The sequence below is a fragment of the Cryptomeria japonica genome, chromosome 9, assembly GCF_030272615.1.
Source record: "Cryptomeria japonica chromosome 9, Sugi_1.0, whole genome shotgun sequence".
Classification (NCBI taxonomy): Eukaryota; Viridiplantae; Streptophyta; class Pinopsida; order Cupressales; family Cupressaceae; genus Cryptomeria; species Cryptomeria japonica.
Window position 1 is genome coordinate 469,612,297 of NC_081413.1, and position 21,349 is coordinate 469,633,645.

The 21,349-nt window shown below is 36.8% G+C and overlaps 1 protein-coding gene across 2 annotated transcripts in view; it reads right to left on the reverse strand.

Moving 5' to 3' along the window:
* Positions 1-20,602, reverse strand: part of LOC131075938 (protein BONZAI 1) — a 55,094-nt gene extending 34,492 nt beyond the window's left edge. Inside the window, exon 1 of one of the 2 annotated variants that reach the window (XM_058012911.2) lies at positions 20,410-20,602. In XM_058012911.2, coding sequence (XP_057868894.1) covers positions 20,410-20,586 — 177 coding nt within the window. In that variant the 5' untranslated portion in view covers positions 20,587-20,602. Of the gene's footprint in view, positions 1-9,607; positions 9,914-20,409 lie in introns of those variants that run through there. The other variant, XM_058012912.2, reaches the window with a different exon arrangement.
* Positions 20,603-21,349: the final 747 nt, after the last annotated feature.

Below are 21,349 nucleotides of genomic sequence, written 5' to 3' on the forward strand. Positions count from 1 at the left end.
GGGTTCCCCATCAAATACTTAGGGGTTCGAATCAGCTCTAGTAGCAGGCAGAGCCATATCTGGGAAGATGTAATCCATTTGTGCCAGTCGAAGTCTGAAAAGTGGAAAAACAGATGGCTCTCGCTAGCGGGACGTTTGACTATGATCACAACTGTCCTCTCGGCTATTCCGGTCTACAGTATGTCTTGTTTCAAGATGTCGCATGTGGCTGAGAGGAAGTTGGATGGATTGCTCAAGAAATTTGTGTGGGAAGGTGCCAAAGATCAAAGAAAGATTCCCCTAATCAACTGGGACACCATGTGCCTGCTAAAGGATGAAGGTGGAGCAAGGTTGAGGAAGATGGATCTTCAGAACCTTGCGTTGGGGGCGAAATTGACTTGGAAAATGTATGAACAACCGAACAAGTTGTGGTGTAGACTCTTTAGGAGGAAATATTTGGATATGGAGATCCCAAATAGGATCCTTACCATAGTCGATGTTGCTAGAGGTTCCTCGACTTGGAATTTCTTGTGGGATTGCAGGAACATCATTACCGATCATATATCTTGGCGCATTGGCAATGGCCAAACGGCTATGTTCTGGCGCAACTCATGGGAAGGTGAGCAGGTGCTTGGTGACTTTTTTGCAGAACAGGAATGGGTCAAAGAGGTCGAAAGTAAGGTCGGCCTATTTGTTAAAGATTATGTTGATGACAGCTCGAGTAATGGTGGGGTGTTGGGGTGGAAATCTATTGATATTGGAGAAAGAAGGTTGTGTTTGAAGTTGGCAAATCTTCTAAAAAACAGATGTGTCTTGCAATCCGAATAGGAGGACACCATATTTTGGTGTGCATCCAAATTGGGTAAGTATAGTGTGAAACTGGGGTACGCGATCCAACCTCACAGAGTGAGAGAAAGCAAGTGGCCTTATTATCTTTGTTGGAACGGCATTGGTCTCCCTAAAGCTGGAGCTTTTTTGTGGATTTCACTTCATGGCAAAATTTTGACTGGTGATAGAAAGAAGTATATTGGGATTTCAGGACCAAGTTGGTGTGTTATGTGCAAAGGGAGTGAAGAGACAGCCAATCATTTACTCTTCCAATGTCCCTTTGCGGATGCATGCTCGGATTGGCTTGTGGATAAATTGCAGTTCTTTTCGGTCAAAAATGAGCTTCTTAAAGATTTCCTTCTGGTGTGGCCTAAAGCAAGTCATTCGAAGTGGAGTGGATTGTGGCTGATTACCCCTGCATTGTTAGTTTGGCACATCTGGAAGGAGAGGAACAGGAGGATTTTTAGAGAAACTTTGTCTTTCGTTGGAGGAGGTGATTCTCAAAATCAAGGTGGCAATAGAAGAAGTGATTAATGACAAGCCCCCCAAAGTTAAATCACTCAGGTATTGCAGTTGGGACAGGGATATGGAACGCAATTGGTCGCTCAAGGACTAGGGGTTGGGGTGCACTCCAGCTCCCAAAACCAATAGGAAGCTAGTTAGATGGGTTCCTCCACAATGTGAGTGGGTGAAGCTGAATTTTGATGGAGCAAGTAGAGGGAATCCTGGGATTTCAAGTATTGGTGCGGTCATCAAAGATTCCTCTGGACAATTGATAGGAGGCTTGTTTGGGAGTTTGGGCTTAGCCACAAACAACGAAGCAGAGATAAGGGCATTGGCAGCAAGATTGGACTTATGTGTTCGAAAAGGATATGACAAAGTCATCATTGAAGGAGACTCATAGATTATCATTCACGGTATCGCTAAATCTAGCTTTCTAAATTGGAAACTAGGTAAGTGGATACCTTATATTAATAAGCTTTTGGGATCCATTAACTCTTTTGAAGTCAAACATTCATTTAGGGAAGGGAATAAGGTGGCAGATCTTTTGGCCAATGTTGGGATTGATAAGGATCTTGGTACAATCATATTCGACAAGGAGGATGCAGACACAGTAGTTTTGGAAGTCATTCTAACTGAGATCCCAAATTTGAATCGTATGGGGATTGGCTAGACATTGACTGATGCTAATGCCTCTCACGAACCGGACCATAGGTGGCATAGTTGTATGATAAAAGGGAAAACAAATATGTGATTCGGTTCCTCGTGAGTCCCAGTCTACAGAAAGAGGCGGTGATAAGTACAGGTTAGTCACACCTTTGGCAGAACGCAATATGAGATAGCAGGTAAGAGTGCAGTGCACGGATCCCATAAGATTACTTTGGAATGAGAGTTTGGATGGCTCCAGCAGTTTGCATTCTATTTAAGGAGGGACATGATAGAGATGGATATCATGTTTGTATAGCCAAAATGCTGCCTTTTGTGGGTCTGAGTTGTGTTAACTGTCGAAAATCTTTGGAGCGACAATGTCTCAACCTGTTTGTGCTGGAGGAGGAAATTTGTGGGGCAATTATCACCCTGGTGGAGTGTTCTTTGAGCTTAGAGCGTCATTGGTGTGATGGGTTTGTCTATGGAGCGGTAATCACTCCAATAGTGGATATCCTGGAAACTCGGGTGGAAGGTGTTGTTTTGATGCAAGGATTTGTTAACCTTGTGAATATCCATGCTGTGGCGGATGCTATTTTTGAACTGCGAGAAGGGGTCAGAGAGAGCATCCTGAAGCTATATTTTGAGACTACAGAGAGCAGTTCTTCCGCATCTGACACAGAGGATTCGTCGAGCAGTGGTCAGGAGGAGTCCGATGGTGATGATGTCGAGGAGATGGATGTAGGAGAGGAAGAGGAGGTGGCTGATGAGGGAGAGGAGTTGGACGGGGGCATGACAGAGGTGACAGACTCGGACAACGGAGAGGATGAGGAAGGTGATGGAGAGGCGGCTCGTGGAGCAAAGCAAAGAAGAAAGGCCCGATTCACGAGAGAGGCTTGGCGCACATTCAAGGCTGGTGTGTTGAGCGACAACCTCAACAATTTCAGGAGGCTCCTGGAATCTGATGTTTGGTGGCTATCAGAGGGGTCAACCGACAATCTCCTCAGCATAGGGGATACAGTGGTGGATATCCTTCGCTTTATTAGACAGATTTAGGGAATAGGATTTTGATGTTCGGGTTGGTTAGGGTGTATTTGCCAAGGTTTTCGTAGTCGGGCTCTTATTGTAGCTATGATCTTTCCTTAGTTGAAGAGATTTTGGATATGTGATAACATAACTATGTATTTATTTTCATTTATTAATATAGGGCGCTATCCCCACAGCTGATAGCACTTACCATTAAAAAAAAAAAAAATTGATATTTTTTATTTACTATAATTATTTGAATTTAAAATGTCATATGTTAAATTACTATTTAATATAAAATATAATCTGATTTATCTAATTTAATATAATATGTAATCTAATATAATATATTATATTTCTTGTAGTAGATTTCTGGATAAGATCGTGTGTGTGTTTTTAGATCAATGTTTCGGATCATTCTTTCTTCTTGTGCTATCATGCATCCTGATGATGGATCACAGAGTGTGATCTTATCCGGAAATCTACTACAAGAAATTCTATGGATTGCGGAAATCTTATCACTAATATATTATATATTAAAAATAATCTTATAATACTATATTAAATATTTAAAAAAATCTAATGTACTAATTATTTTAAATTAAAATATAATATGATAATTTTTAATATAATATATTATTAAAAAATAATTAAAAACCAAATAATCTAAGATTGGGGGCATGACTTGATTGCAAGAGCTTCTTATGATAAGCATGAGGTCAGAAGGTCCAACCTACCCACATACCTGGGGATGCACCAACGCACTCGCAAAACCAATGCATCAATTTGAATCAGGCACTCGGAGTCGAACCCAAGACCTCAGGGAGCAAACCCGAGACTTAAGCCTCCTCCGCTGACCAGGCGGGCTTTAGGGCGAACCCCCCATGATTAGCACTATTGACCCTAATAATGTTGCTAACCAGCAACTGGCACTTTTGAATGAGATATATACAAATACAATAACCACCCAAAATGTTGCTAGGAATGGTTTGATGGTTGCTTTTTTTTACACATAGTGGAACTAGTTTTCTAGTATTAGTGTTATATATTAACAACTTGTGTCGTTTCTATTGACTATATTGTTTGTGTTCCTATTGTGTTCAACGTGGAACTATTATATTATTGTTAGCATCACCTCAAACTTACCTATCTATTTTTTCCAATCTCCAAAACAAATGTTTGTAATAAAGACTGCCAAATAATTGTCATCTCGAGGAAGACATAAGCATTGTGTAGGTTTATCTATGTCCACCTAAAGCCAAATGAAATTCAAATAATTCAAAGGTATGGGAGATAAAACTACACATGTGATTATAAATGCAATAAATATTTTGCCCTTCATACACTATAACATTATAATTGCAAGCTATCTATTTGAAAAAATGTCTAGAGAAATTTAGTTGAAGAGCAATGGTCTCCAATGTAATCTGGCAATCTAGTACTCTCTTGGAATTCGAATGCATCTTTCACACTTTGTCTTAGGGTTATCAACCTTTTTGTTATAGTAGTAATGTTAGATGAAGGTTGGTGCAGTATTGTCTCATCATGGATCATTTGGCAATCTAAATATCATTACTCATTTGTGCAATCTCTATGCACATCTTCAATTTTAAAATTTTCCCACTATTTGCTATGTTTTTCGTCAAAGTAAAAGAACATTATTAAGTGCACTATTTTTCTATAGTTGATAAGGAAATTGATGGATGTAGAAGTTGGCATTGGTCATAGATCCAAAGGCTTGGGTTCCTTTACAGAGAAGACAATGAGATAGATTATTTTGATGATCTAAAAAGGCACAACTATTCTCCTAGCAATGGATGGGCATTCAAACAATATAGAGTACATTGATAAATGTCAAAGATTTGATCATTACTATCAAATCAACCAAGATCTCAATTATAGGCATTCCATGAGTGCATTGATTGCCTTGTCATAGCACCAAACATGAAAGATCTTCAGATTACAACTTGCAATCCTGACCAAATCTTTGTATCCTCCCTTTTAAATGTCTTTTTAAATAATATTTCAAAGAATAAATGAATCCCCTCCCTCACATGGGCATCCAACTTAGCCTCATTCTCCGCGATTTTTAGAGACTAGATATTATTTATGTACATAATTAAGTTAATACTACAACATTTAAGACTTGCAAAGTGAATGACACACCTCAACCTCTAATATTATGTCTTTTATATTAAAGTCAAATTTAAGGTGAGGATTTAAACTTTATTGTATCCAAGTTCTCTTCCATAAAGAGCTCATTTAACTTCCTTTTTTAGTCCATAATTATCTTCCCCTTGACTCTAACAAAAAACATAAATGCTTAGAACTCCTTGGTTTGTACAAAAACATCATCAATGAGAAATTCCTCACCACCCGTTTTGACTCACATCATTCAGATTTATGGCTTGAAAAAACTCTCGCATTGTAGATGAAGTTTGAGGGATAGAACTCTTCCTATCATCCCAATCATGGGATTAAACCTATGCAATTTTTGCATTTGATATGGGAGAAATCTCTCTTATGCATTGTCACCTCATAATCAATCGTAGGGGTAACTTCTTCCCAGAATTGTTCAATTATCATATTATGTTCCCTTTGTACTCCTCTTATAGATACATGTGGTGAGGTAGGCCAATTGTATGATTGGTCAACCTCCATATGTGAAAGTCTTCCTCCATGATCCCCACAGTCAACTTCAAGTGATGGCATCATTGATGTAGCTTTGACATCAACAATAAGATCTTTGGTTAAAATGTAGGTCTAACTTATTTTTCTCTAGACCTAATCATTTGTATTGCAAGAAATCTTGGGTCATTTCGAAAGAGTATTTGCATTCTTCAATTATATCTTCATCCTCTCAATAGGATTCTTAATATAATTAAAGGCAACCTTCTGTTCAAAATCCAACTCTTTCCTCTTATTTAATGCATGTTCAATATACATTCATCTTTTAATCACAATCTTCTCCATGTCATCTTGAAAATTTCTGATTGGACCCTCATGCTCATGGAAGGAATGGTGGAAACCACTTTTACCTCTACTTTTTTTTTAAATATCAATGACCCTCTCGTAATCATAATCATTGTAGTCTACAATACTTATGTATAAGACCCCACGAGTTTCATCCACTTTCTCAAACCCCTCCTCTTTTTGTAGAATTGGATATCTTTCAATTGAATACCTAGTGGCATAAAAGCTATTTTCTTATATTTCTTAAAATGATCAAACTTTACAAAAGTTAGTTTCATGAATATTTGTAAGTGAGTTATCATATCTAGTACATCATGATGCACAAGACATATGGAGAGTATGGATCCATAAATGGACTAACAACTATGCTTATTGCAAATAGAAACCAACCTTCCCAATTATTCTACATTTCTACTTTAGGTTCAAATAGGAAACACCTCAAGAATAATCTACGTTCATTTGATAACCTAGAATTGATGAATCCTACCTTCTTCAAAACTAGTGTCACAAAATGATATTCAAATTTACAAAAATTGACATGTTGGACATTCATGTCAAGGTGCACAGTCCAAAGTCGACTGGACTTTAAATCCCTTCCATCATTTTGTTTGGGAACTTAAACTTGATAGTATTTTTTGTCAAATTCCCTATTCATAGCAAAAAGGAAGATAAATCATAGCAACACATACTTTTTAAAAAAATTATCACACATTGGAGCATTTGAGGTCTTGACATTTGATAGCTCATTATGTAAGTGATTTATCAAATATGTCACATAAAATTAAACAATGTATTGATATATATATTCTACCTATAGATTCACAAGAAGAAAGCATCCCAAAAGCTCATCTTCTCAAGCACTACTATGATCTTAACCCACTAATTGTATTAGGATATGCATAGTTGACTTGTCACTATCATAACGCTTAAAATCCTTGCAAAATCAAATGCATTAATACTAATAAATTGAAAAAACATAGTTAAATTTGAGAAGTGAAATCAAAATGTCTAGAATCTTAATCCCAAATCATTATGAAATTTTGTTAACCCTTAAATTTTTTAGGCAATTAAAGAAGAATGCTCTAAATTTCTCTATGTTACTTGTCATGATTTGCCACAATGACAACTGCATTGGATATCTTAACAATATTGGTCATAGTCTTATGAACATACAAAATAAGATTTCTAGTCCCTTTGTATTATCTAAACCATTTGGATAGCAATTGTCGATTCATACAAATCAAGGAGGGTGCTATCTTTGGTGAAGTTATGAACTCACACAATTGGAATGATGATGGCAAATTTGGTGTATTAAAATAAGAGTACTAAAGATGGTAATGGTCCTCAAATGATAATATTTAGCAAGCTTTATAAATAATGAAGGTGTACATGTGCATTGCTTTATATGGTATTAAGGATCACTATCTAATACTTAAAATGGATGTAAAGAAAATATCACTAGATTAGATTTAACAATTAAATGTTTGAATGGAAAAACATATCGTAGGAGGTAAGACCACAAGTAATACATTCTATTGGCAAGGAAACTAAGCTTGACAAAATTGGTATTTTTTTGTGTTTCAGTCTTATATTGATCTCAACCGATAACTCAAGCTAATCCTAAGATTATTTTGGAAATTTGAATGGAGTTTTAAAAACAATTTAAGATTACCTAAAAACAAAACACACACACATATATAACACATCTCCCCTCTTAAAATCTCGAAAAACTATATAGTGGATGTATGTTACTTGGTTACAATTTCGTTAAAAAATAGTAAAATCCCTGAAGAAAAAAATGAAGGAAATTAAGCTCGAAGCCTTCAGCTACACAAAACTTCTAGAAATTTTAACTTGTTTAGAAAAGAGAAATTTAAAACCAATGACAAGCAATGGCTATTTTATCAACCTATATTAGACCCAAAACAACCTAACAACGAAATATAAGATAAAATAAAATCAAAGCTCTCCATTCCTACCTTTCAATTTTAAGGAGAGGTTGTTTGCTACATCATTCATGATGAATTTTAGTTGACTATAGCAAACACTTATTTGTAACACACACTCTCTATCAATATTTTACTTATTCCCATATCCCAACATCTTAATTAAATTCATTAAACTTAGAAATTAGACTTAAATTTTTTAACTTTTATTTGGACAAAGAAGTGTTGTACGTTTTTGAATTAATAAAAGTTTATAAGAATAACCCATTTAATAAGACCACCAACTAGAAATCTAATTCTTGTGACTAAAACATAATGTGTGGTACCTAAACTAACAATTTTACTACTACACCATATAGTCATTAATATATCTACCTTCTTAAAAAAAATATATCATAGAAATTTATGATAAAAATGTTAGTACTTTAGATAGAAAAAAAATAACATCTTCTAATTTTTATTGAATTTATAGATTATTTTTCAACTTAAAATTTAAAAACATTTTTCCACTCCATCATATAATTATTATAAAGTAGATTTCATATATTATTATTATAAAATTGATTTCATATATTATAATTATAAAATAGATTAAATTAATGTATCAAAAAACCTATAATTATAAAACAATTTATTTTCAATTGTAATTACAACATCAGTATTAATAATATCTTATCTAAAATAATAAAATAAAAACAAATTAATAATGAAAATTTAAGATAAATAATAATATAAATTAAATAAACAAACAATTCTCTACATACATAATATTGAAAAACTATATGCTACAAAATGAAAATTTCCCTTCCCTATATAGAATCTGACCTCTTAAAGTCTCTCCTTATGCTTATGTCAGTTTTTGTTTCAAATATTTAAACCTGATTATTAAATATCAAAAAAAAATTGAACTTTACGAATGGATTCAGGGCCCTTCCTCCTCAATTAATAAAAAACATTTTACTTTATGAAAAACATTCCTGAATAATTCATTCTTAGGAGCATGACAATCGAGCTACCATGGCCCCATTTTTTTCTGTTGAGCTACAAATTTCTATTACACCAACTGTTACTTTTCAATTCAGAAGTGAAAAGCTGCATAGTATATGCACAGGATTTCAGTATATACTGTGGAATCCACTTTTATCAAATTTGCCAGAAATTGAACAGCGGTGAAAATTTGCACTTCAACCCCTTTATTTTTTCCCCTTTATTAGTATAAAATTCCTGAATAATTCATTTTTAAGTCAGGAGCATGACAGTCAGGCTACCATGGCTCCATTTTTAGTTCAGAAATGAGAAATTGAAACTGTTTCAGATAATTCAGAGAGAGAAAAAAAAAGATGATAAAAGGAACCGATTCTCTGTTTTATGCAAAACTCAAGAACTGCATAGTATATCCTTAGGGTCACAGGACTTCAGTATATAATATGGAACCCACTTTTATCAAATTTGCCAGAAATTGAACAGCAGTGAAAAAGTGCACGTAAAACCCTTTATTTTTTCCCCTTTACCAGTGCAAAAATTCCTGAATACTTCATTTTTAGGTCAGGAGCATGACAGTCAAGTTAACATGCCCCTTTTTTTCTGTTGAGCTACAAATATCTATTATACCCACTGTTACTTTTTACTTCAGAAATGAAAAATGAAAACTGCTTCACAGAATTCAGAGAGAAAAGAAAGATGGAGCAGGCAGTACGCAGTAAGCATACCTCTAGTTGCGAGCTAGGTAAGCGAAAGCCCCGACGCCCTACCATCAAATTTTCCACTGCCACGTAAGCTTCACTAGTAGCCTCGTTGGCATGGTCTTGGTTGCCATGTCCTCGAGCCCTACCTCCTCCTACCGCCACCCGGCCGCCAGCTGTATCAGAAGACAAATGCGCCCCCATGACTTGAAAGTTCCAAACAATTTCAGATGAGTAACACTGTGTTTTCTTGTCTCCCTCTTTCTTCCTCTTATCCTTTAAGAAGAATACATTTCCGCGTCTGTCCCCACGCTGACATACTCAGGGCAGAAACCCAGAATTTTCCGTATGTCAGAGACGCGTTTTGGCCCATTTTCCACACGCCTTCTACGCGCATTAAAGCGGTGGGGCCATTAACTTTTGGAAGGGCTGAATCTAGACTGTACATCCATTCCAAGCTCCCTGGAATGAATCTCGACTTTACATTGGAAATTCAATGGTTCACTTTTGAATCTGGGGGATAAGGTGGTAGTCAGCACGGACCTACCGTGGGAAAATGTATTGGATTCCTCGTTAAAAGTATGGAGTTATTATGTACCTCATTTTGTTTATTTAAATAAAATATAAAAGGAATTCTTAAAGACTTGATGTGAAGTAGCTTTGTAGAAAGTTTAATTAGAATGATTAGAAAAAAAAAATTGTTTTTAGTGAGAAAAGTAGTAAAGTATATAATATGGTTTTAGGTGAGAAGAGTTTAATACAATATATGATATGATTTTATGAAGTAGATTCGTTGAAAGTTAGATTAAAATAGTTGGAAAGAAATATAGTTTTTTTAAAGTGAGAAAAGTACTAAAGTATATAATATGGTTTTAGGTAAGAAGAGTTTAATAAAATATATAATATATGATTTTATAATGCAATAATTAAGATATATATATCTTAATATATTAAAGTATATAATATGGTTTTAGGTAAGAAGAGTTTAATAAAATATATAATATATGATTTTATAATGTAATAATTAAGATAGATATATCTTAATATATTATCATAATAATCAATTCAAAACATCATATTTCTATTATTTATTGTCATATTAATTAAAATAAAATTATCTTATGATAATCAAAGAAGTATAATATACAAATTTTGTAAAAAAAAATTTAAATTTTTTTCAAATTTAATAATAAACATTTTCAAAATTTATTTGAAATAAATATTGTGTAACAAGAGAAAAATTGTTTACATATTTATAGGAATAATGATTAGATCTATGGTGTGGTAATTGTAGATTCGCGTATTGGGGTGGTTGATCCTACAGCATGACAGTTTGCAATGAGCTTGTTGATCAAGCAGTCCCGAGTTCGAAACGCATGCTCTGTGCAGGTACTTCACGCAAGCAGTTGGACGAGCAAAAAGATTAGTTTGTTGGTGTTGATACCACAGTGAGAATGGTGGTGGTATTGGTTGTTGATTCGTGGACAACAATTTCCCTGGTGTCAACATTCCTCAGTCGACGTGCTAGATGCTTCCTGTTGTAGTCCAAGTATGGTCAACATTGCCACATAGTGGTGTTAATACTATGTGTTATGTTAATACTATGTGTTATGTTAATACTATGTGTTGTGTTAATACTATGTGTTGCGCTTGTGCCTGAGATATATGGTTGTGCTCCTGTCAGTGACGAATATGTTTGAACTGGAGTAATAAGGAAAGGATTTGGGAGCAATAAGGTGCGAGAGCTTAGGAGCCCCTGCTAGAGTGATGTGGTGTTCGAAGTGATAAGGATCTTCGTTGGGGAGCTAAGGAGACAAAATGATAAGGAGTGATAAGGTGTTCGGAGTGATAAGGAGCCCCTTGTTGGAGAGATAAGGAGTGATAAAGTGATCGAAGCAATAAGGAACCACAGTCGGAGAGATAAGGAGTTAGGAAGGATCAGAGTGATAAGGTGTTCCAAACAAAATTAGAATTGTGATCAGCAAGAGACAAATTAGGGAGGTGTTAATACCTCAACATTTCAAAATTACCACAGGGACGGGGTCCCCTATTGTGACCCCGCTGGTTCATAGCTCCAGTCAAAACCGATTATCGATCAAAAAAAAATTGTAGATTCACATATTAATATATAAAGATATTATATAATAAGTATAATTTTAAAAAATTAAATAAGTTAATTGAGAAAGTTTTTAAACATATTTTTTGGATTTTAAAAAAAAAATTGAATGAGTAATTAGAAGTCATTTAAAGTTGAATAGTGCAAGAGTGGTGTTTTGGTGTGGCATTTTCCAATAAATAAATGAATAACAAAATAGAACCTTTAACAATCTTGAAAAGTATGGAGATAGTTTCAATCCAAGAAAAGGAAGGGATTCCCTTGAGATGATTAATTGTTTGAGTAAGAAATCATTCAAGGATTAGAAATTAAATAGTATTATTAAAGAAGCTTATATTTTATGTATTCATTTTGAAAAGTTAGTGTTCAATGAAAGTGAACCAGTTCTTCTTCACCGTCGGCTCTCTCTGCCTTCCCTTGTGCGGGCGTTTAATGTCGGGCAATGGATGACTCTTCCGAAGGCGCTGCAAAAACCAACACTGATACCCCATTTAAAACGAAATCCTTCAAAGATGCGGTCACTTCGTCTTCTCCCGCTGTCGTCGAAGGTGCGAGGTTTGTCACAAACCCTAATGGTAGCCCCTGTGGAGAAGGTAAGGACCCTCACTTGACCCGGGAGTCTATCTCCATATCTCCTAATGAATTAATGTGTAAAGAAATCAATTTGGAAAAGGATAGACTTAGGGACACTGCAATTTTCTTTGCCACTGTGGATTTGGATAAATGCCCTGCTCGTAAATTCATTGATGATTGGATTAGGAATGTGTGGAATACTAAATTAGGGTATTTGGTTTCGTTCTGTAGACTCATTCAAAAAGGATTGTTTGTTATTTTTTTTAAAGATCATAAAATGCAGAAAGAAGTGCTTAGTAAACAATACTGGTTTGTCGGGAAATGCACATTTCGTGCCCTAGAATGGACACAGGAGGCGGTTAATGAAGAAATTCTTGCACTCTCGTGCCCTAGATGGGTTTTAATTCGAGAAGTGTCTCCGCTATTATGGAAATTCTTACCCCAAATTCTGGAACCGATAGGCAAAACTATTCGGATGGACAACTCATCCTCACTTATACCTCATTTAGATGCTAGGGTTTTGTTATCACTTAATCCTGGGCGTGACTTCCCCAAAACGATTGATATTAATCTTGAAACTAGAATTGTGTTTTGCCCTATTGAAATCCTCGGTGGGGTGAACGTGTGCTTTCTCTGCAGGAAAGAAGGGCATATCTGCAAGAATTGCCCGATTATTAATAAATCTAAGGGCTCGGATAGACCTCGCAGTCAATCCAATAACCCACCACCTGGTAATGAAATGATCCCGAACATGGATAAACTTAACAGCACTAGCAATAAAATCAAGAACTTGTTAAAAGGGAAAAATTCTAAAACCTTGGAGGGGGGGAAAAGTCTTGACTCTAAGAGATCTGGTGTTCCCCCCACCCCCCATTCTGCAATCTCAATTGCTCTTAAACAAATGAATGAAAATCCGCAGGAGGAATTTCAGAGTGTAGGGAAAAACCCAAAGAAGAGAAGGAGGAAAATGCTTAGCAACTAGCATTGGAAAAAATTAGGGCAAATGGTCCTAGTAATTTAACTAATAAGACTAATCTGGACTACATGTTAACATCTCCTATGGAAGATGATGGTCTTGAGGTTCCCCTGGAGATGAAATTCTCTAACCTAGTCCCTAATGATGGTAATCCTGGTGCTCTTAACCCTAAGGATAGAGTCGAAGTGAGTAGTGTGTTGAGCTTGGGAGCGAGCCAGGTTGGGTTAGTGAATGCTACTTCTCACAGAAGCTCGGCAGACATGGATGTCTCATTTGAGGAGACTCTAACAAAGGATCCTCCTTTCACTACCGAGGCTAAACTCCCCTCTCAAACTGAACTCACTCCTGACTCGAGTTTTTTCATCCCCCCTAAGAAGTTTGTAGAACTTGAAGAGTCCTGTGTTATTGAGGTCATTGTTACTGACCCTAAGGCTGGTAGATCCAATCCAATATCTAGTATTGGTGCTACTCTAGACCGTTCAGATAGTTTGATGGCTTTGGCATCCTGTGCTGAGACCCCGGAGCCCCCCAATCAGGGGATCGCTAGGAAAGAGTCTGAGCTAGATGAAGAAGACCGGGGAGAGGAATGTCTAGGAGAAGAAGGAGATTGGACTTCGGATACTGAAAATCCCGAGGCAATCCCTAGAAGAAGAAGGGGTAGGCCTCTGGGATCCAAAAACAAGGGCACCATTAACAGAAAAAATAATGAGGAGAAGAAAGACCTCCCGAGATGCTTTAACAAGTTTAAAGCATCCAAAGAATAAATCAATAATCTGAACCTATATGAAGTGCATCTCTTGGAATATCAGGGGTTTGGAATCTCCAGATAGGAAGCAAATGATTAGAAGGTTTGTTAACCAACATAAGAATGCAGACTTTATTATGCTTCAAGAACTCAAGGCTGTAAAATTTACCCTGGAAGTCACCCTAGAATTCATATGGAAAGATTCTATAAAAAAACCTCAAACCATGACAGAGGTAGAGGAAGTGTTGGGATTCTTATCAACCCTAGATGGAAAGAGTGTATTGTAAGCCAAGGATGCTCACCCTGTAATAGAGCAGTATGGGTATCCCTAGATGATAATGGATCCAAATTTGGAATTTGCTCCATTTATGCCCCTAACGACTACAAGGATAGAACTGCACTATGGGACTGGATCGTCACATTGCCAGACATCCCTTGGTTGGTGGGAGGTGATTTTAACATGATTGAAAATCGAGAGGACAAGTATGGAGGTATACCATTGGAATGGAAAGGGATGGAGAAAATTCACTAGGAAAGATTGAAGAACTAGAAGAGACTATTTGACCCTCTGTTCTGCAAAAAGAAAGATGTCTCTGATATTTGGTACACATGGTGCAATTTCTAGAGTGGGAAACACAGGATCTTTTGTAGGTTGGACAGGTTCTATGCTAATAAGGACCATTTCACCTTCAACCTAGGCGATAATGGCAGTCCTGTATCAGTTCTTCCGACCACTCTTTCAGACCACCATCCTATCATATGTCAAGTTAGACTCAGGGACTACCCAGAGAAGTAGGGGACCCCAAAGGATAAATTCCTTCTGAATTCCAGCCTTCTCTTAGATACAGATGTGTTAAGTGCGGTCAAGATTGTCAGAATGTTTAACAGAAGGAATAGATTATTGAACTCTTGTGTGGAAAGATGGAACCAGAATGTGGATAGCTGGCAAGTGCTGCTCCAAACCATAGGACAAAAGAAAGCAAGGGATTTTAGATGGAAAGAAAAAACTCTAGCTGAAAATTTCCACTTGTGTGAAGCTAAGATTCAAGACAACCCAAGCAGTATTGAACTTACCCATGAAGTAGCCTTGGCCAGGGATAGACTCAGAAAACATCAGCAGGCTAAGACCAGAGGGGCCATAATCAGGGCTCGAGCACATTGGATGCAAGTTGGAGACAAAGGATCCAAATTTTTCTTTAATATGCTAAAACAGAAACAGTGTAGAGAGCAGATTGGTAGGATTTGGGTAGAAAACAGAGAAGTTAAAGAAATGGAGGATATCAAAGAGGCGTTCTTCCATTTCTATAAAAGTCTCTTCGCATCTGAAGAATCTGCTACATCCCGGGAAGCAAGAGAAAAGTGCAGAAAGATTATTCCTCCTAAAATCTCAGAGGCAGATGCTCAGACATTAAGAGGACCTATCACTCTACAAGAGGTAAAGAATGCCATCAAGACCCTAAATAATGACAAAGCTCCAGGCCCGGATGGGCTGACGATAGAATTCTACAAAGCCAATGAGGATTGGGTGAGCCATGACCTACATGAACTCTACACTGAAGCTTTTAACACTGGCTCTCTAGGAGAAAGAATTAACAATGGGATTATCAAATTACTTCCCAAAGATGGGGACAAATCCCTGATCAAAAACTGGAGACCGATAACACTTCTTAATGTGTCCTACAAAATTTTGGCCAAAGCTCTAGCGATCAGACTGGAAAACATTCTCCCCAAATTCATTTGTTCTACACAAACAGGCTTCATCAAAGGAAGATATACACTGGAAAATTTAATTACCAGTTGGGAGGCCATGGAATGGGTGAGGACCTCGAAACAAAACGCAGCCATGTTCCTCCTAGATTTTGAAAAAGCATATGACAGGGTAGAATGGGGCTTTATCCTGACTATGTTAGAAGCTTTTGGTTTCCCAACAAAATTCTGCAAATGGATTATGGTCTTGCTCAAAGACGCCTCAGCTCGGGTTGAAGTTAACGGATCCTTGACTCAAAGTATCTCTCTAGGCAGGTCCATTAGACAGGGATGCCCCTTAGCCCCTGCTCTCTTCGTTATTGCAACCGATTCCCTGTTCTACATTCTTAGAGACTCTACTATCTCTCCTAAAGTTCAGGGGATCCAACTTCCAAATGGAGAAGAGTTGATCAATGCACAATTTGCTGATGACACAGCACTCTTTCTAGATATCAGTAAGCACAACTTGAATGCTTTAGAAGGAAAAATCAAGTTTCTCAGGGAGATTTCAGGAGCTAAAATCTCACAAAGCAAATCTATCATGCTTGGATGGGAGGAGCAGCCTCCGGGCTGGTTGCAGCAGTTTGGGATCCAATGGGGAGGACCTAACAAGATAGTCAGGTACTTAGAATTTCCATTTGCAATATCCCCTTCTCTTAAAGATATGTGGCAATGGGTTAGAACCAAAATAGAAAATAAGCTCAACAAATGGGATAATAAATATCTTTCGCTTGCCGGGAGAATGCAGGTTTGTCAGAAAATTCTTTCTTCCTACAATATTTATTACTCTTCAGTATGGATGTTCTCTAATTACCAGATCCTAGAAATACAGAAAACCATCAGGAACTTCCTGTGGTCTGATGGAAAAGGTAAAAAGAAAATGCACTCTGTTAAATGGGAGTGGTGCCATAAGGATAAGAGCCTGGGAGGCCTAGGACTTAAGGACTTGAGACTCCAAGGAATTGCTCTTGCAACAAAGTGGATTTTACAGGCTATAGATGGGAATGAACTGTGGAAAGTGCTGGTTAGGAATAATATTCTGAAAGTCGTGCCAAAGAAGGCCAAAACTTGGAAATCCCTCCCTTTCTGTGACCTTGTGGCTGGAGACTTCGATGTCTCAGTTCAGGGGTCCAATGTCTTCAAATCTATCTGGAAGGCCTGGAGTAGTGTGAAGCCCTTTATCAACAATTATAGAGTCAGCAACAATGAGTTTATTTACGAGTCTAGATCCATTTGGTGGAACCTCCTACACTCATCCAAACCCTTGGCCCTTACTCAAGGGTGCTCTGCCAAAGCATGGGCGGCAAAAGGCATCTATTGCATTAAAGATATCACTGAGAATGATACGCTGCTGGATTGGGACACCCTTAGAGCTAAATTTAACCTACTGAGTTCCCATAAGCGCACATATACTTTGTTATAGAAAGCTTGTGAGAAGCTTTTGCCCAAAAAATGTAATAATGATGCAAACTGTTGTAAGGACCTTTTGTGGAATAATACCATCCCAGTGTGTAATGTTAAAACTAGTGTTATTTATAAGACCCTAACTTATGATGAATCAATAATTTCCTATGCTAACAAGTTGTGGTTTGCAGATTTTACAGTTAAACAGTGGCAGAAGGTGTTCAATAGGCTCTGGAGTAGTCCTGTCGCTCCTAAGGAAAAATGTTTTAAATGGCTGCTGATTTTAAACAGGTTACCAATCAGAAAATATCATAACAGCAATTACATCTGTAACATTTGCAGGGTTCCTGAATCAATTAGACATATTTTTTTTTAGTGTAGCATTGCTAAAGAAATCTGGTTATTATTTGGTATTCAATTTCCTGTTCAATTTACTGTTTTAGATGTTATAATTGGATACATTAAAGATCTAAAAAAGGACACTAACCTTTTCTGGTATGTTCTTACATCTGAGATTTTATGGCACATTTGGAAATTAAGAAATGAAGATAAATTTCAAGGCTCAAGTAGGGCCCTTACTGAGTCCTTTCGTGGACTCACCCTTCATCGAATTCTCTTGCAGGTAGCAATAACAATGAATGTGGAAAAGAACAAATTCTTCAGATTCATAAAGGATGGAAATGCAAGGATGTTCCTTCATGAGATGGAGAACGGGTATAAATGGAAAAAGACACTCAAAGGGAAGAAAGAAGTAGACCTGGCTTTGGAGACCCTTCAAGCAGAGGTAGCCAGAGCAAGAGACCCTATCAGAGACCAAATCTAGATTCTTACAGAGCTCCTTGACGGAAAACAAGCAGTTTGGATGGAGGGCCCCAGGGGTTGGACCGCATGGATGGAAGCTCCGCAAGATCAAATCCTTCAAGGATAAGTGACATGGATGGATGCACCCTTTTGTACCTCATGGATGGTTGTTCCATTTTTGGCATAAATATTGTCGTACTATATGTATAAACTTCTATATCTCTGTTTATATTTTAGGTAAAACTGTTAAACTGGTGATGGTTGGACATGTTGTCCAGATTGAGATATACTGGTGAATCTGTAACTGTTTTTTTTGTAATAGTCTTATCCCCTTATATGCCTAAAAAAAAAAATTAGTGTTCAATTATTATTTTCAAGAAAGAACTAAGGTTATTTTATTATCTAGCAAATGTAGAAGGGAATCAATTTTCCTTCTCTTTTTTTTCCCAAAATTTCAGCTCTTCTAACTTCATATTTCCCTCAACTCTTTAATTTAAACAATGGTTATTTGTTCTTATTTTTGTGGTGAACACTCCAAATGATTATCCTTTAATTTGACTTGGCATCCTATGCTTTTTTATTTAAGGTGCACATAGAATGTTTCCTTGTGTCTTTGATAGTATTTTAACGCTTGTTGAACTCTTCATTCCACACATTCCTAGTTCTCCAATTTTGCTATGTGATGTGTAGATTTTCATTGGTGGATGATTAAATCATTTGTCTTCCTCGTCTTAATTGCTACAAATTGAGGTGTTCCAATTACCGATTTTCATTACAACAACGTGGTTCAAATTGTCACTTAAAAACTTCTAAATTAAGGATGTCACAACATTTTATTTCACCGAAGAGATTCTTGAAAGTTGATAAGTTATGAGGTTGTTTAAATAAGGGCTTCAAAATTTCATACACAAGTTAAAATCTCATGTGTCTAATGCAATTACAAAAATAGATTTTCGACAAATCCTCCCCTATGACAATTTGGTCTTGATGAGTAATAACTGAGATGATATTTTTTATCGTGTGGCAATTGTGACTAAAAATTGCAAGCACCATTTGAGAAGGATGCTTCAAAAATTATAATCTATACCAACTTCCTACCATTACAAAGAATGAAGTTTCTAAACTATACACAGCCTTATATATTTAGGTGTCTACAAAAGATGATTATGTTATTTTAAATTTATATTGTTGATAGTGGTCCAACAAGAGATTTTATTTAATGAGTTGAAAATATATTTAGTTTTTCTAAGAGATTTGTTTGATTTAAATCATCTAACTTCCAGTGGATGCTGGACTTTGCAAGGATTGCACGTGGTGGTTGGTATACATGTTGAATCTAATTCGCAGTGGATGGTGAACTTTGCAAGGATTGTTTGTTCAAATGACTTCTACAACGTCGACTAAGACCCTAGTGTTTTTTTGTCTTTGGTCTTTGGTCTTTTGGTGAACTCTTGAGCGAAGACGGGTGTTGTTATCTTTTCAAAGGTATTCATCAATGAGAGAGTTCATGGGCTATCTAAGGAGTCGGTGTCGGGTTTCTTGGCCTTTTGGTGACCTTATGGGTGAAGGCAAGCTCTAGTTTCATCTCAGGGGTAATTGTCTACGTGTCTACCCATGGAGATGGTGTCAAGGTTTTTTTGGTGGAGATTGGTGTGGTCATGGGTTCTCACTTCTTTTGGCCTCCTTCTAAATAGGATGGCTTCAGCCTAGTCTTTCTACTTGTCCATTGTATTCTCTTATCCCGTGTTGGATTATGGGTTGTTTACTTTTGTAATAACAAGCCGACCTGGTTGGGATTTGAAATGTTTTTGGCTAGCCTTCCTGGGGTGTTGTTTGACCTATTCAGCTGGGTTGAAAGGCAAATCTGTTTTCATTTTAATACAAACTTGCACAACTACGATTGCACATTACCTAGCAAAAATAATCATCTAGCTCAATTTTTATATTCCTGTATATCATACATTTTTATTTATAAACAAGATAGTAAAAACCAAAAATTAGAACACTTAATAGGCTTCTAATTGTACTTAAATAAAAATGTATGTAAAATTAAGTAAAATACATGAAACTTTCATGAACGGGGTAATAAAATTTTATGGAAAATTCGAAGCGACGGGATTATTTATATTTCCCTTATCAATCTTTTAGGGTTTCCAAAGCGCCAAAAAATGTTCAATAAATAAAGAATTGATTCTTAGAAACTTCCAATAGCTCTCAGAATCATCTCTGCAAAGCTTCGAATTGATTCAAGATATTCGGGATTCAAATTACAGCAAAAGTTTCCGCGACTCGAACCTCTATTTCCACCCGGATTTAAAATAAAACCCGCAGACTTTTCTAGATAGCAAATTGAGCCTCAAAATAACAGTATTTGCAAGTAAATCGAACATCCAGACTGAAAGGACATGAAAGTCTGCAAGTGCTGAGAAATCGAAGCAAAATAATAGAATTAGGCACAATAATCTTACCTCAAGCTGAGAAGAAAGTCCCTGGAAATTCCGCGTGTTCATGAAGAAGTGCACAGCGTCATGAGCCTCAGCTGTAGTCTCATTAGCATAAGCTTGAGAGGTAAAAATGGCCGCCTGTGCAGCATTTCCCCCGATCGCCTCCTGCCCGCCCGCTGTGTCTGAGAGGCAACATCCCATCCTGATCTCTAGGTACTCCAAAACAAAATACCAATTCAACATGAAAAAGTTCATTTATCTTCCAAGCTGACGTTGACAGGACAATGCTGACGTGGATGGTCCCGGTTGGTTTGAATAGAAGCTCCGTGTGGGACCCTCCACAAACCAGGTGGTTTAAACACATGTTTGGCTTTCGGTCACATCGGCCAGTCCCTGGTACGTTGATTTTGTTTCACACCTGACCGTGGTCTTATATTCTTGACTTGTTTGGGAAATTTTCCCGGGGAAACCATTTACCTAGGGCCCTCAATAATAATTAGCCGTGGTTTTTTTTTCCTAATACGTTGGAAATTTTGAATCCGGACAGCAAATAGTATTATAAGGTCTCATTTCATAGGACAAAGGGTACTTTTCAATGCACACATAAACGTTTTTAATTGATGTGTTCATATTTTGTTTTTGGTTACTGATTTAAGGAAGGACACCAGTCTATTCTCGTTCTAAAACAGCAGTACAGATTGACTAACAAGCGTGTTAGTTGCGCATTTTACACTGTCGATTTTGTAATAAACGGTTGCGATTGACTAACACGTTGCTATCACACTGTACGAAAGGTCTGTTTTGGAGCCAGAATAGCTTCAGCCTTTAAGGAAAGAGGTTCAATTATTGTCGATCTTTCAATTTCGGATCACTCCTTGTTCATTTAATCTTTCAAATAATATTTGTTTTTCAATTATGGATCATTCCTTCCTCACCTAATCCTTCAAACAATTTTTTTATTTCC